The sequence below is a fragment of the Globicephala melas genome, chromosome 11 (genome assembly GCF_963455315.2).
Source record: "Globicephala melas chromosome 11, mGloMel1.2, whole genome shotgun sequence".
Taxonomy (NCBI): Eukaryota; Metazoa; Chordata; class Mammalia; order Artiodactyla; family Delphinidae; genus Globicephala; species Globicephala melas.
The window spans coordinates 36,133,647-36,150,756 of NC_083324.2; the positions used below are offsets into that span (position 1 = coordinate 36,133,647).

The following is a 17,110-nucleotide window of genomic DNA, read 5'->3' on the forward strand; positions in this document are numbered from 1 at the left end:
TTACTCTTTAGCTGTGAGCAGAATTTTTACCTTTTCCAAATCTCTATTTTTACTCTATGAAGTATGGAAAATACTAACTGTACCTTCTCCGAATTGAAAAGCCTTTGGATTATGTAAGTAAAGTGCTATGTAAATCCAAGGCAGTGATAATAATTATAGCTATTTTAAGCTTTTAATATGGGGACTTCCCTGGTGCTTCAGCAGTTAAGACGCCATGCTTCTACTACAGGGGCACTGGTTTGATCCCTGCTCAGGGGACTAAGACCCTGCAAGCCACACAGTGCAGCCAAAAAAAAAAAGAGTTATAAAGTGTTTCTGACCTGTTTTTACATGTTTTGCTTGTAAATGTTTAGTAAGTTGTTAGCTATGAACACTCCTGTTAAGTTCAAGAGCAAAATAGGAATGTCCTTGTCACTCATGTTTAACATTGTTCTGAAGGTATTAGCCAGTGCAGATAGAAGTAAGAAACAGACATTTCAAATAAGGAAGTTAAGGAGATGAAAATTCAAGAGAATCAACCAAGAAGTCATGGCACATAATAAGAGAAGTAAGATGGTTGAATATAAAATTAATAACAAACTAATTGCCTTGAAAGATTAAATAATAGGACTTCCCTAGTGGTGCAGTGGTTAGGAATCCACCTGCCAATGCAGGGGACACAGGTTCGAGCCCTGGTCTGGGAAAATCCCACATGCCGCGGAGCAGCTAAGCCCGTAAGACACAACTACTGAGCCTGTGCTCTGGAGCCCGTGAGCCACAGCTACTGAGCCCACGTGCCACAACTACTGAAACCCACGCGCCTAGAGCCCATGCTCTTTAACAAGAGAAGCCACCGCAATGAGAAGCCCGTGCACCACAACAAAGAGTAGCCCCTGCTTGCTGCAACTAGAGAAAGCCCGCGCGCAGCAACAAAGACCCAAGGCAGCCAAAATATTAATTAATTAATTTTTAAAAATGCACTTTAAAAAAGATTAAATAATAAGAAGAATTACTTTAGGATAAATTTAACAAGGTATTGCCACAGTTGTATAAAGAAAGTTTTTTAGTGCTACTTTTAATGCATTTAAAAGGGAATGCTTGGACTTCCCTGGTGACACAGTGGTTAAGAATCCGCCTGCCAATGCAGGGGACACGGGTTCAAGCCCTGGTCCGGGGAGATCCCACATGCCGCAGAGCAACTAAACCCATCCACCACAAATACTGAGCCTGTGTTCTAGAGCCCGTGAGCCACAACTACTGAAGCCTGTGCACCTAGATCCCGTGCTCCACAATAAGAGAAGCCACCGCAATGAGAAGCCTGCGCACTGCAACGAAGAGTAGCCCCTGCTCACCGTAACTAGAGGAAGCCCGCGCACAGCAACAAAGACCCAACACACCCAATCAATCAATCAATCAGTCAGTCAGTGGAATGCTTGAACAAATTGCAGAGCATATACCATGTGCTTGAATAAGAATTTTCAACATAGAGATGTTCATTCTCCCTAAATTAATCTTTAATGTGAGCCCAATAGACATACCAATGGGAATTTTCTGTGAGAAAGTTGGGACTAAATAAACTGATTTTTTAACATCATGTCAAAAAAGAAACAAAAATCAGGAAAATTCTGAAAAGCATGGTGAAGGGGAGAGTGTCTATCCTTACAGATACTAAAACATTGTAACACTATAATAATTTAAATTATTTATATGATATATGAATAAACATTATTTGAACAGAATAGAAACTTTAGCAGTAGACTCAAATATAATTTAATTTGTGATAAAAGTGACATCCCAGGTAAGTGGGAAAAGATGGATTTTTCTCTAAGTAATATTTGGAAATTAGGTAGCCATTTGGAAAAAGTAAAATTGTATCCATCTCTCGCATCAACTTCAAAATAAATTCCCAGATAAATCACAGGCTTAAATGAACCTAAAATGAAGTAGCAAAGATACCAAAAGAAGTGATGGGAAAGAAATTCTTATAACCTTTGACATAAAACCCAGAACTCTTATAAGAAAGATGGATAAATTCAACTATATAAAAGTTTAAAATGTTTGGGAGAAGTAAAGACAGATGACAACTTTGGGAAGATATTTGCAATGTATATCATAGAAAAAGATCAAATTTCCCTCATATATGAAGAGCTCCTATAAACAATTAGAAAAAAAGATCAACATCCAATAGGAAAATGGGCAAAGATTAAGAGAGAGCAGAGAGGTTTATCAGTGGTTCTTAAAAGAAAATACGAACTTCAGCCAGTAGAGAAATGCAAATTAAAATTACCCAGATGCTGCTTTTTTTTAAATTACCTATGTTTACTAGTTGATAAGAATACAGGGAAGTGGCATTTGCCCACTTTGTGGTGGGTTTATGAATTAGCATAACCTCTATGTAAGGTAATTTGATAATACCTATAAAAATTAAAGTGTACATACCCTTTGACCCAGGTTTTATACTTCTAGAAATTTATTCCTCAAATGTATTCATCCATGTGCAAATTGATATGTGTCTTTTTTGTGGGGGGAGGCTGCGTAGGGTCTTTGTTGCTGAGTGCGGTCTTTCTCGAGTTGCATCGAGTGGGGGCTACTCTTCGTTGTGGTGCGCGGGCTTCTCATTGTGGTGGCTTGTCTTGTTGCGGAGCACAGGCTCTAGGCGTGTGGGCTTCAGTAGTTATGGCACGCAGGATCAGTAGTTGTGGCTTGTGGGCTCTAGAGCACAGGCTCAGTAGTTGTGGCACACAGGCTTAGTTGCTCTGCGGCACGTGGGATCTTCCTGGACCAGGGCTCAAACCCGTGTCCCCTGCGTTGGCAGGCGGATTCCTAACCACTGCACCACCAGGGAAGTCCGATATATGTCTTAAATTATTTATGTCGATATTGTTTTGCTTCAGTAGGAGAGCAAAAATTTGGAAACAACCTAAATATCTGTCAGTAGGGAGCTAGTTGAATAAATATATTAATACCAGCAGTGATCCTCAAGATATATTATTTTGGAGCAAAATTTAGGTGTAAAACAATATAAGTGATATGCTACCATCTGTAAGTTTGTATGTGTGGTAAAATATACGTAACATAAAGTGCAACATTTTAACCATTTTTAACTGGACAATTCACTGACATTAAATCCATTGACAGTATTGTACAACCATCACTAGAACACATCTAGAACTTTTCATCACCCCAAATAGAAACTCTGTACCCATTAAGCAATAACTACCCATTTCCGCCTCTCCCAGCCCCTGGTAAGCACTGTTTTACTTTATTTCTCTATGAATTTTGCCTATTCTGGGTACCTTATGTAAGTGGAATCATGCAAAATTTGTCCTTTTGTGTCTGACTTATATTACTTAGCATAAATAAAAAATTCTCAAGCTTCATCCATAGTGTAGCATGTAGCAGAATTTTATTCCTTTTTAAGGCTGAGTAGTATTTTATTGTATGTGTATATAACATTTTGTTTATTCATTCATCTGTTGATGGACATTTGGGTGGTTTCTACCTTTTGGCCAATTGTGTATAATGCTGCTATGAACATTGGTGTATGAGTATCTGTTTGAGTCCCTGCTTTCAGTTCTTTTGGATATTTACCTAGAAGTAGAATTGCTGGATGAACTCTGTTTAACTTTTTGAGAAACTGCCAAACTGTTTTCCACAGGAGCTGTACCATTTTACATTACCACCAGTGATATACAAGGGTTCCAATTTCTCCACATCTTTACCAACACTTGTTACTTTCTGGAGGTTTTGTTTGTTTGGCTTTTTTCCCTTTATAATAGCCATCCTAATGAATGTGAAGTGGTATTTCATTTCAGTTTTGATTTGTATTTCCCTAATGAGTAATGATGTGAGCATCTTTTCATGAGCTTATTGGCTATCTGTGTATCTTCTTTGGGGAAATGTCTGTTCAGATCCTTTGCCTATTTTTTGAGTTGTCTTATTATTGCTGAGTTGTAGGAGTTCTTTATATATTCTGGATATTAGATTCTTACCAGAAATATAATTTGCAAATATATTCTGCTGTTCTATGGGTTGTCTTTCCACTTTGTGTCCTTTGAAAAACAGAAGTTTTTAATTTTGATGAAGTCCAGTTTATCTTTATTTTCTTTGGTTGTTTGTGATGTTGATGTCACATTTATGAAACCATCGCCTAATAGAGGGTCACAAAGATTTACACCTATGTTTTTCTTCTAAGAGTTTTATAGTTGTAGCTCTTACATTAAGGTCTTTGATCCATTTTGAATTATTTTGTGTATATGGTATATGGTAGGCTTCTAGCTCCATGCTTTTGTGTGTGGAAATCCAGTTGTTCCATCACTACTTGTTAAAGAGACTATTCTTTCCCCATTGAATTGTCTTGGCACCCTTGTCGAAAATCGGTTACCCGTAAAAACTCAATTGTATGGGTTTATTTTTAGACTTTTAATTCTATTCCATTGACCTACATATCTATTCTTACACCTGTGTATACCCTTTAAATCTTCTAACTTGAATCATGTGAATATATTAATTCAAAAATAATACAAATTTAAAGTAACTGTTAGCTATGACCACAGTTTACTCCTTTAATTTCTCTCCAATTTTCTCTTTCAGGAAAGTGTGCTGTATTGTCATTCAAGGACTTCCTCTCCTGCAGGCCAACTGAAATTCCAGAAAATGACATTCTGCTTTGTGAGAGCCGCTACAATGAAAGTGACAAGCAGATGAAGAAATTCAAGGGACTGAAGAGGTTTTCACTCTCTGCTAAAGTGGTAGATGATGAAATTTATTACTTCAGGTAAACTTGAAAAACTAAGGAAGAAAGAGCACTTCAGCTCCTAATAGTAAAACTGATATCAAAATAGCATAGTCCAGGGTGGGTTTTTTGGTTGTGTTTTTTATTAGGTCTTAAACCAGAGCAGTCAACATTTCAAATAGAAAATATTAATTCATTCAATTAAATATTAAAGGAAAATCCTCATAAAATGCTGAGATGTGATAACTGGTATAACAGTCCTCTTGGCGTAGACTTCAGTAATTGTAATATGGAGGCAGAAATCTTTGGTTCTGGTTCATAGCCTGTCTATTAAGAGGTTGCACAGTTCTGTAGACTACGAAAATTCTTTTCACTATATATTGGCAACTAGATCTCAACTTTGCACCCAGTGCTTTTGTGGGTATTCAGCAGAATCCCTTAAAAACAAGCATCTGTAAGTAGGTGTGACTATAAATATACGTTTTAATTCTTTCCCTTGCTGACTTAGAGTAGACATTGCAGATTGCAGGACGTTGCTTCTAGATATTAAGGCAGAACATTGCTTTCTGATCAATCCTGGAGTAGTGTTAGGTGATTTCATTTTATTTATTTGTTCTTATGTCACTTCTTTTAGAAAACCGACTGTTCCTCAGAAGGAGCCCTCACCTTTATTGGAAAAGAAGATCCAGTTGCTAGAAGCTAAATTTGCTGAGTTAGAAGGTGGAGATGATGATATTGAAGAGATGGGAGAAGAGGATAGTGAGGTCATTGAGCCTCCTTCTCTACCTCAACTTCAGACTCCCCTGGCCAGTGAGCTGGATCTCATGCCCTACACACCCCCACAGGTGAAGGTGACAAGTTCCTGTTACTTGTCTTATTTCCAGCTCTGGTTTGCAGCAAATTCAAACCCAAAAGGAAGGAGACATCCAACCCCTATATTATGGGAGCTTCAACCTAGAATGCTACAGGAAGGAACAGGTTTTTTTTTTTTTTTTTTTTTTTCACGATGCCACTAATAACTTAAAATTTAATACTATTTTTTTAAATTTCATAGACAGCTGGTTTTAGTGGCAGGTTTAGTTAGAAAGTTCTTCTTGCCTTGTATTGAAGGAAAGCCATGAGGAACTGCATCATTCTGTTACTCTGTCTTTTATTGCTTATATCTTTTTAGTCTCTCTTTCTTTAGGACCTCATCTTTCGGTTAAGGTGATCCCTATTGGTATATTTTTTTCATTTAGAATTTTCTGAAGACTTGATTGTGAGGTCACTATTACAGATTGCAGTCATGGAATTCAGTGAAACTTTCATTTTTCTTATATGGTAAGAGACAAGGAAGAGCTGTGTTTTGAACACGAAAATGGCCAGCTATAAACTGAACATGTCTATAAAACAGTAGCTGTTGAGTCGCATGTTCCTGGCTTCCAGAAACCTTTAACAATTGACCAGATGCAATGTTCCGATGCACTATAAGAGCTTTCTGTCTTACAGTCTACCCCAAAGTCTGCCAAAGGCAGTGCAAAGAAGGAAGGCTCCAAACGGAAAATCAACATGAGTGGCTACATCCTGTTCAGCAGTGAGATGAGAGCTGTGATTAAGGCCCAGCACCCAGACTACTCTTTTGGTGAGCTCAGCCGACTGGTGGGGACAGAATGGAGAAACCTTGAGACAGCCAAGAAAGCAGAATATGAAGGTAAATAGAGCGTAGGCACAATTGTCTGAGCTTTCTAAGCAAGGGGGTGTTTTCAGCAATGCACGTGCATAGACAGGTTGAATCTCTTGTTCTTACCACTTGCACGTGAACTTTGTGTTGGGGACTGTCTCAAATGGCTCCCATCCAGCAGTTTAAGTGTCAGCCTTGTCCTGACTGAGGAAGTGCTGTCTCTGACTTGGCCTCTGATCCTGGTGTGGTTTTTTTCCCCCCCCAGATTTCTCAAACAAATATTTAGCTATTAAAAATTGCATGATTTTTTTTCTTTCATTAAGTCCTGTAAGCACACATGTGTTGAGCTGGGGAATGAGTATACAAGGATGTTAAATATAATTTTGGTTAAAATTCATCTGAAATGGGTCTTTCAAAATCAGTGATCTTCTATTACGGCTCTCGATAAGCCATATGTATAAACTCCAGGCTGAGGCTTGGCTGAAGCGCTTGGTTTCCTAGGCCAGTCCTGGCCTGTGCTGCATTCATAGCTACTTTTAAGGTACTTGGGTTCTCTTTGATAAAGCTCAACTGCCTTCATTTTCCTTTTACTCTATAATTAAATCATTTGGGGCTATGAGCTATCATTCAAGGATTTGGTGGTTCTTAGCCATTAAGGACAAATATTTAAGAGAGGTTTTTGGTTTTCTAATATCAGGCATGACTTTAATAAAGAAATGAGTAATAAACATTAGATTAGGCAGGACTGTTGCCGTTAGAGCTGTATTTTTTTTCCATTTGGAATTGTATATAATGCTTCATTTTGCCAGTTTAAAGCCCTCTCTTGATTGACCATAGTGATCACCATTACTCTTCTTGGCCAGGTCCAAATCCAGCAAGCATAAACAAATTAATTATCAAGGCTGCCTCCTTTATTACAGTTTATGGAGTTTCCAAAGAAACTCCTTTTTTAAAAAAAATAGTTTACTCCTTTCATTTATTACAGTTGATTTATTATTATAAAATTATCTGACAGGCTTCCCCAAGGATCTTCTGCAGAACCCTAGTCCTACAAGATGTTCATTCAGAAAACATTTGTGGCAAAACCAGTTTGAGAAGCACTCCAAAAACTTTCTCTCTTAGAAACTTAACAGTGCATATTGCCATATGAAAGTCTTTAAACCTGTAGTAAATAACCTACTTTTTTCACCTGGCATTTTCTGAAACTTGATCAGGTATTCATGTAATATCAGCTAATATCCCGAAGAACTAATATTTGACAGAATATTCTTTGAGAAACCATAGTCAGTTCTGTAAGAACCTAGAACTTTGGAGAGCTTTGGTATTTCTAACCTTAGTGGAAGTTAAGACCAGATATATCACTCAGTTGGAGAAGTGTTAGAAATGAAGCTCACATGGCTGTAAAGCCTGGTCCAGGACAAATGAAGCCAGTACTGCATGGCTGGTTATTCAGAGTGTGAACAAGAGCAAGAAATGTGTCTGGAGATGATGTAAAAGTAAAAATGCTGGAGCAGAACTGAAGAGAAGGAGAAATGATGGCTTCTGGGAAATTCTTCCAAATTCAAAGGGGGATCTGAAATTTCAGTGAGAACTTAGTGAGAGAAGCTATATGACTCAGCAGTGTCTGCCTGAGACACAAAATCTGAACTTTTGGTGTTCAGGCCCATTGAATTCAAAACCCAAAGTTTGGAGGTTGGCTGACTTCATTTAATAATTCTCTTTTCTAAGACAGCCCAAAAAGAACCAACAGGTAGCCAGTCCAATTCCATCCACAGCCCTGAAATTTTCTTTTTTCAACTTCATTTTTTTGCTCTCCCATTTTACTGTGTCATTTGTGTAATGAAAATATGAGAACTTAATGTGGGGGTCTAGGTCATCAGTGTTTTTTTTACTGCTAGTTCAAGGAAATAGGTTGTTAAAATGTCCTTTGTCCCTCACGCTCATTGTACAGAGGATCTGTAAACTGGGACAGTGTAGTGAGTGATGACAAGTCTCTGCAGGTAACACTGTCGCAGCCGAGGAAGCTTTGACTTGGTTGACTTTCACATTATCACACAAAGGAGGACTGGAGCCGTTGCTTCTCGAAGCTCTTTAAAGCCATGTGACCTAAGCTGTTTTCCCCTTCCTTAGATCAGCCAGCAGTAGCCTTTTGAATTCCTTGTTGGAGGGTTAATGTGTGGCAGTTGGAGTTTGATACCAGGAATCAGAGCCGCAGGTTGCTGGTTCTCTCTATATCCTTGGACAAGTCACTACCTGTCTCCAGTCTCAGTTTGCCCATGTGAAGAGTGGAGAGGAGTTCCTATTTATGAACGGTGAAGCAAAATAAACCCTGTATTGTGGGAGCTTTGGGAATGCACATTTCTAGAGTTCTCTAGTAAGGGTCCAGCCTGCTAGCTCCCAAAAAGACTGGGAATGTGATTGTTGGGGCCACTGGCTATGGAGAAGCAGAAAGAGTAGCTCAAAGGAGTGAGCGGTGTAGCAGGGATGTTCCACAGCCCAGAACTGGCACAAGCTAATGCTCCTCTTGCATTTTGGATGAAATAAGTATGAATTCTGGAACTTTTGCTGATTTAGTATGATTTATGGTCAGTATTGAACTCAGCTTCAGGAAACCTGGTTCTGTCAGTACATTGTCCATTGCTTCATATGTGTATATATATTATTCCCTGCTTCTGATGACTGTAGCCTGGAGTATCATGCATTTTTTTCCCTTGGGGTTTATTAAACATGACCTCTTTGCTTCATTAGAATGTACAAATTAGCGTTTATTTTCCCTAAAACCTTGTGGAGGAGGCAGTAAGCTACTTTTCCCTTACAGAGTTAATTTTCTTCAGCTGCTAAACCTCATGACACTAATGACAAGAGTCCTCAAATCTTAGTAAACTTGGGTGCCAGGAATCAGGAAAATATAGTAAGTAACAGTTGTGCCAAAAATTACAATGGGCCATGGAATTGCTTCATGTTGAAATTATAAATAATTTGTAATGCTATTAATACTAGAATAATGGTAGCGCTTCTCATCTTCAGGGTGCCTTGTGAGATTAACCACGTTGGTTATGCTGGTGACGTTTTTAAATAAAATCTGTGCTTTCTGAATGTGTGTTGCAGTCTTAACATTCTTGAAATCTTTGCAGACCAGTTCTCAAGATGGGATAGGAAAGCTGGACTCTAGGTTACCAAGTGAAATCGGCCTGACTCCTCCTGTGTTGAGACTAGTCATCTACTGTTCCTTCCATTGAGACAGAACTGTTGCCTGTGTTTTTACTAGTCCTGTTGAATGCAATGGATGGTATTTTGAATTCCTGGGTTAAAAACAGAATTGAAAATCTGAAATGCCTTTACAGAGCGGGCAGCTAAAGTTGCTGAGCAGCAGGAGAGAGAGCGAGCAGCACAGCAACAGCAGCCGAGTGCTTCTCCCCGAGCAGGCACCCCTGTGGGGGCTCTCATGGGGGTGGTGCCACCACCAACACCAATGGGGATGCTCAATCAGCAGTTGACACCTGTTGCAGGTAAAAACAGGAGCTAAGACCATTTTTTTCCACTTTAAGAAATTCCTTCATTTTTTTTTTTCCTCCAACAAGGAGTAAGCCACAGTCTCTAGGCTTTTCTCATGACAGATTCAAAGTTTGAAGTCATCCATGTTGTCCTTATATCGCCTTTCCCTTATGGGCAATGCCTCCCCTCTGCCCCAGAAATGGGCCCTGGGCCCAATCCTGGGAATTGGTAGGGAGCAGCTCTTCCCTGGCTGTGGGCATGGTCTGGCGATATTCTCCACCGCAGACTGCTCTTGATAGAGTTCTACAGCAGAAAATATAAACAGACCCTGAATTCTGTTCCGGAGGGACTACCAAGAGAAAACACAAAACTAGTCTTTAGGTGGTGATGATTTTCCCATCTCATTCCAGTATTCAGTTTGCCTTGTTCTGCTGCAGCCATCCTTAAAAGACTGACCATTTAAAAGGATTTTTGACAATGAATTGTAAATCCTTTCTTGGTCACCAATGTGCATGACTGCTAAGTAGAATACAAAGTCCTTAATCAATTCATTGTGCCCACTCTGTAATGCTTTTCTATTTAATTACATTAAACTGCATTTTCTGTTAGTATCCCAGTCACATATTTTTAAAAAAAGAAAAGAAAAGATGAATGTGGTTTGCTTGTGTGTGTTGTCTCTGGTTCTGGTAGCCATAGCAAATTTGGCTGTTCTTGAATATTCTTGTCTGACGTGTCTCCAATGAGAAACCTGCAGACCACTTCTCGGGTCCCTCCTTCGTGATCTTTCTAAGCCTGGTGAGGTCCATTCAAGCTGTGTTTCTTCTTAAGCAAGCAGTCTGACCTCTTTTTTCAGGGAGTCCAAGATAGTGTTGCTCAAGACAGGCTCATTGGGATGCTGTTTTTGTTTTCACTTTTTTTTTTTTTTTTTTTTGCTTTTTAAGGCAGAGTAGCAGAAGATAACTTTTCCATTGTTGCTCCTACCTTTTGTGATGGCAAGTTCTCAAATGCACTATCGCTGAACTCAGCAGTTGCACTCGCCAAAGCACATCTGAATCATGGCTTTCAGTACTTTCAGTGTAACTGATGTTGATCTAACAAATCTCATAATCGCCTGCTCTATTCCATGGCCCATTTTGGTTAATGGGGTGCCAGAGGTTTTTAGAAATCAGACCTTGAACATGGGGACTTTGAAAGTTAGAATTCCCTCATTGACATTCTCTTTTGTTCTATTTGATGTGTGATATTATAGCACTGTGCCCTTGACTAAAAAGCCCAGGGACACATTAACAAAACCAATTCAAACAGCTAAAAACATTGAAAAACAGCAGCTGCAGCATTTTAGCTCCCTGTTGGGGAATAACATCACAGAGCTCTGATGGGTAAGGAGGGTGGCCCCCTTCCAGAAAGCCCCTGCTCCATTATTAAACCTTTTGCTGCCCAGACTTCTGGGCTGTGGGAGTGCAGGGCAAGCATTCTCTACAGTAAGCAGTCTTTGGTCCACAGTGGGGACTTTGCAGCTTAAGAGAGTGATTTCTTATGGGTTTACAGGTTGCATAGGGCCTAAGTCTTAGCCTTGTTGCTGTCTGAGACCAGCTTTGCTTACAAGCATTGAAGCTCATTTGAACACATGTGACTGGGATAATAAATGCCAAAGTACAGTTTAATGAAGACAAGTGTCATGTCTTTCGATTCTTAGTAATTTCTTCAACCACAGCCCATGAAGGCTGCGTTCAGATGGGCTTTTGTAATTGAAAGCAAAGCCTCCTAACGTTCTTGAATTCCCACCTACTTATCCCTAAAAGCTCTGTCTGGTGGTATGGTTAAAAGACAGTTTGGTAGCATTGGATCTCCTCATGTTTAAGATGGTGGTGTCTGTTCAAAAGTAGTTTTTATCTCTGAACTCTCATTTTAAGAAAATGAAACTGATAATCCTATTTTATGTACAGAGGTGATTATTATTTAAAATTTGTTTTATTGGTTTGTGTAATTGTAAGTTTCTTAGTCAGCTTAGATATGATCGATGAGGCAAGCTGAATCAATCTCAGAACTTGCAGTAATTTTATAGCTTCAAAAGACTAAACTTTTATAAATAAATACCTTTCAAACAATTCTTCAGGGAAAATCAAAGAGTATAATTCTTAGAACCGGGAGTCTTGCACTGTTTCCAGAACCCCTCTACAAAGAGTATTATATAAAAATGAGGTTTTGCACCAATTCCTCAACCCCTCCCTTTGTGCAAGAAGCTGTGACCAAAGGTGATTGCATTTTGTGGGGAGCCTTGTGTTTTGTTCATTATGATCATTTCAAATCCCAGAAAAATCAAGTTGTTTTCCTTGCTTAAAAAAATGTCATATGGCTTTAAAGTTCTTTTGATAGGTGAGTCTTTGACATTCTGAAATTATCTTCTTCCTTTCACTCTTTTTGCCAAAAATACTTGTTTTTTGAAATTCTTCCCTAGCCAGCAGGAAGTGTTTTGTGTTGTGAAGATGCACTTTGAAAATAAAGGAATAAAAACCTCTGTTCACAGAAATTCTCTACCTCATTTAAAATGTTCCCTGTTAACTGAAGGTCTTTGTGAGGACATTTGTGTGCTTGGGGACAATGATGACAACTGGCCTTTTCTCATGTCAACAGAGCCTGATTCTCCAGCCATTCCTCCTAAGATCTGCGTGCAGGCTACTGAGTGACCTGGGCTTAGGTTGGCTGGTGGCCGGGGTGGGGGTGGGGAGTTAGGTTTTATCTTTATTTTATCATGTTTTGAGATCTAAAGATGAAACATCATTCATTGTGATGACTCTTAGCTGTTCCCCATCTCAAGCTCAAGCATGATCCATTCTTACCAGCAGTGGTGGGGCTAAAAGGGAGGAGGAATGGACATAGAAGTCTTGAAAAAGTCTTGCCGCCTCCCCCATGCTGGAGAACCATGCTTTGTGATCAGGGCTGTGTGCCTCATTTTCCTCCATTCCAGTTTCCCCTCATGTGTACCCGTGATAGGCATATGAGTGTGGGCATAGTGGAATGATGGGGTTTATACTCTTCAGTAGAATCGCAGTAGGCAGAACGGGTCTCTGAACACCTTGCAATAATCATGACCTTGGGAAGGCTGTTAATGGAACTCCTCTTTATTATTATTTAACTGAAAACATGCAGCGTATTTATCACAGGGAAAATAACTACAAATAATAATGTACTAAGTACTAATTCATCCAGAAATGTATTTCATATTTGTAACTTTATATTTTGTTCATTATTGCAACAAAATAATTGCACTAATTGCCGTTATATCATGCAGTACTAAGGGTGCTTTATTCATTAGTAGTGCATGGGGGGGGGTGTTATTACTTACTTCATGTTGCATGTTAATGATGCATGTCTGAAATTTGTTGTGTCCTTCAAGGCATGATGGGTGGCTATCCGCCAGGCCTTCCACCTTTGCAGGGCCCAGTTGATGGCCTTGTTAGCATGGGCAGCATGCAGCCACTTCACCCCGGGGGGCCTCCACCCCACCATCTTCCGCCAGGTGTGCCCGGCCTCCCGGGCATACCACCACCGGGTAAGAACTTCATCCTCATTCACTCATTAATCTCATCTTCATATTCTCTTTTTCCTCCTTCAGCCATTTGTTCCAGGAGGTACCTGCTGCCCATGTGGGCAGGCCTTCCCTCACTGAGAATCCCAGGGATGTCAGCAGTAGGACCTGTCCTGTGTATTGAGCAGGTGGCTCAGCACCTGTGCCCTTGAGCACCTGGCTGCCTAGCAGCAGCACAGGACACATGACAGAAACTAGACTCAGCAGATCAAGGGGCAGGAGGCATACTCTAAAATCACTCAAACAACTTGACACGTGCTCAGAAAGCCAAACACAGCCTAGGAGGTCATGCTCTGCTCTCTTTATCAGTGAATGAAGTTTCCCAAATTGCCAGTTGGTATAAAAAGCACTTTTTGCTCCTGAGTACATTTCTTCTTCTGGTTCAATTCTTATCTCAAAGGGTCTTCTGTGTAGAGTCCCTGCTCCATCTTTTGCTTTTCAAGCAGCCCCTCCCCTCTAAGGGAATTACAGAGTCGCTAATGTAGAACTCTGTAGAAATCCTTCAGTCAGTCCTTCTAGCAACAGAAAGGAGGGAGAGAACGAATTTGTCCTGAACGAGTTTTCTATTTCTGAGTCCCCAAAGAAGGATGACATAACATTTAAAGAACAGCATAGCCCACCTTGCTACCTGGAGACACTGGTTTGTCTGTCAACAAGCTCAGAAGTTATGTCATATAGAAACATATAAGTGGAGCCCAGAAATAGGTACAGTTTTCCTTTACAATTAATTAGCAAATTTGAAAGATTATTATGAAAGGAAAATCACAAGTTCCCATATTAATTGCCATCATATGCAAAAAAACTGACCTTAGGTATCTATTTGGAGGGAATGTGACCTTAAGATGACTTGGAATAGTATTTGATCCATTATCCAAAATACTAGCTAAAGGCCTGGCCCAGATGACAAAATATAGAAACCCTTAGATTTGCTTACAACAGCATTGGATCTACCGATCCCGTGGCTATAAAGAGTTCCAAACAAAGCTTCAGAGGGTGTGCCCAGCAGTATGTAGGGTGAGCTAACCTGGTGGCTCGGCCTAGAGCCTTCAGTAACACTCTTTGTGATGTGAGTGTTGCTTAGAGAATGGCCATAACGCCACAGAAGTATTTGATCTAGACACACCCAGAGGAGGAAATGTTCGTGGGCGTGGGTGCTTCATTATGGAAGTGGTGGACTATGTGTGAGTTGCTCTTGCAGCAGGTGTCAGTCATAAAATGGGTGTGTTCCTGTGGCAGGTGGAGTTGTCCTTAATTCTGTGCCCTCTCCCCTTGGCAAGAGTATCTGACTGAGCAGTGAGACTAAGCTGGACTTAACTCCCAGGTGCGTGTGCTACTCAGCGGGAGTCACACCGAAGGCCAGTACCCTCTAGGTAGCTGGTCTTTTGGCGGGTATTGGGGGGTAGATGTCTCCCTTTGCCCCTTTTTCAGATTCTAAATGCATTTGAAGAAAGCACAACACACCTGATGATAAGGAGACAGGGAAGAACCCCTCTTAGTATCTACACACGCACGTCTGATCAGGCTTTGAGAAGAGGGAGATTCAGTGAGCTCCTCTGGTGACTCAGCCTGCATTCTCACCAGCTGCCCCCTGGCATGGCATTTGTAAACAGAGGGCACATAGGGGGTTGGTTGCTGATTTTTTTGTGCTGCCCTGCAGAGATTGATACAGGCAGCTCAGGGAGGCCCACTGTGTTGTGAAATCTAAGGTGGGTGAGTGTCCTAGGGGAACAGGGGTTAATAATATGTTGCTGGAGCAGCAACTTACCCACTGCAACCTCTTCACTCACTCACAAATAATCACTAAGATTCTATTCTTGTGGTTCAGGTACCCTTCTGGGTTCTTGGAATATAAAAATCCCTGCTTTGTAAACAGAAAGCTTGTTTTCACTTAGTGTGTTCTCTCTTACAAACGTCTAATACTTCTTGGAAGTGGTATTTAGCAATTCTGAACCTTAGAATAGTGGGTTGGTTCTGCCTGGTTAAAATACCAACATTTTGAATCCAGAGAAACTATAGAATATGAAGTTAGCTCCTGTTGATCCTTCCGTGCAGCCAGCTGGACTTGTTTAAGGTTTAAGCAGTAGCTCACCAGGGTTTTGATTGTAGTTTGTTAGTTTTTAATGAACTGGGTCCTTTACCTATTGCTCTGTTTTATGAGACTAGGAAGTGGACGGTCCTGAGATTAAAATAGCCCCAGATGCTAAATTTAAGACATCATGTTATTATCAACTAGGACCTATGAGACAGAACTTGCTTGTGTGACAGAAATTGCTTGTGAGGAGTCACCAAGGGAAGTTTATACAAAGTCCAAATATAGTAGGACCATGGAATCTTTCTCTTTCCCTTTGTCATTTTGCATTTGAAGTGATAGCACCAAGGCTGCTCTGTTTCCGGATGATTCCTTTTCAAAGTGCTGGTCTATCAAATGGCAGTGTCCCCTCTCTGCCAACATTAGTGACTCCAGTTAGAACCAGAGGTGCTGGTGGCCTGTGAGAGGACAGCAAGAATGTGCCTCCAGCCTCCACAAAGGTCATTTAATGTGCACTTGCACAAACCTCTTCCCTTATGTCCCTGCTGTCCTAACACATTGCATACAGCTGAGCCTGGTTGCAATGCCATTACTGCTGAAATTAAACACGGGCTTCAGTTGCAGGAAACTGTGTTGTCAAAAGAAAAATACCTTGAAAATATAGTTGTATTCTGACTGTAGCTTACCTAGGGAAATACTAGAATTTTATGCAGGGTTCAAATTATTTCTAAGCCATGAATAATTAATGTACATCTGACAAGTTGTCCTAGCTTTGTATTTAAAGTACCTAGAAAACAAAAGAACATGCATTTTCTATATGAATGCTACATCCTGTTTTGGGTGCTTAGGGTTCCTATCCATAAAGACTCAGGGCAGAGATCATAGGCTTGCATTATAAATGGCCTTTCTTATCAGACAGTAGTTTTCAGTCTTCTCAACCCAGAGCCTCTAATTGTGCCTGTAATTCTGAATTATAGGTGTGATGAACCAAGGAGTGGCCCCTATGGTAGGGACTCCAGCACCAGGTGGAAGTCCATATGGACAGCAGGTGAGCCTCCAAGTTGGATCTTCTAGGACTCAACAGAATTCAAGTTACCCTCTTTCTCAGAGCATGCACTGAGTATTTTTTTTCCCTCACCATGTGTCTGTGCTCTTTCAGGTAGGTGTTTTGGGGCCTCCAGGGCAGCAGGCACCACCTCCATATCCTGGCCCACATCCACCCGGCCCCCCTGTCGTACAGCAGCCAACAACACCCATGTTTGTGGCTCCCCCACCGAAGACTCAACGGCTTCTCCACTCAGAGGCCTACCTAAAATATATTGAAGGACTCAGTGCTGAGTCCAACAGCATTAGCAAGTGGGACCAGACCCTAGCAGGTAAGGAGAGTCCTCAAGAAGCCTTTTCGAAATCCATGCTTTATCAAAGTCCTCTCGCTGCTATGGACCTATTATATCAGGATAAATATCCATGATTCTTATACAGGCATACCTTGTTTTGTTGCACTTTGCTTTGTTACTCTTCTCAGATACTGCATTTTTTTACAAATTGAAGGTTTGTGGCAATGTGTCAAGCAAGTCTTTCGGCACCGTTTTTACAGTAGTATGTGCTCACTTCGTTTTTCTG

At 40.5% G+C, this 17,110-nt stretch overlaps 1 protein-coding gene across 19 annotated transcripts in view; it reads left to right on the plus strand.

Moving 5' to 3' along the window:
- PBRM1 (polybromo 1) overlaps nucleotides 1-17,110 on the plus strand; it is a 104,196-nt gene that overhangs the window by 79,974 nt on the left and 7,112 nt on the right. For 8 of the 19 annotated variants that reach the window (XM_030867377.2, XM_060308934.1, XM_060308953.1 and 5 more), the window contains 7 exons: nucleotides 4,573-4,756; nucleotides 5,349-5,559; nucleotides 6,203-6,404; nucleotides 9,719-9,883; nucleotides 13,267-13,422; nucleotides 16,465-16,535; nucleotides 16,647-16,863. In XM_030867377.2, coding sequence (XP_030723237.2) covers nucleotides 4,573-4,756; nucleotides 5,349-5,559; nucleotides 6,203-6,404; nucleotides 9,719-9,883; nucleotides 13,267-13,422; nucleotides 16,465-16,535; nucleotides 16,647-16,863 — 1,206 coding nt within the window. Of the gene's footprint in view, nucleotides 1-4,572; nucleotides 4,757-5,348; nucleotides 5,560-6,202; nucleotides 6,405-9,718; nucleotides 9,901-13,266; nucleotides 13,423-16,464; nucleotides 16,536-16,646; nucleotides 16,864-17,110 lie in introns of those variants that run through there. The other 11 variants (XM_060308946.1, XM_060308949.1, XM_060308948.1 and 8 more) reach the window with 4 other exon arrangements.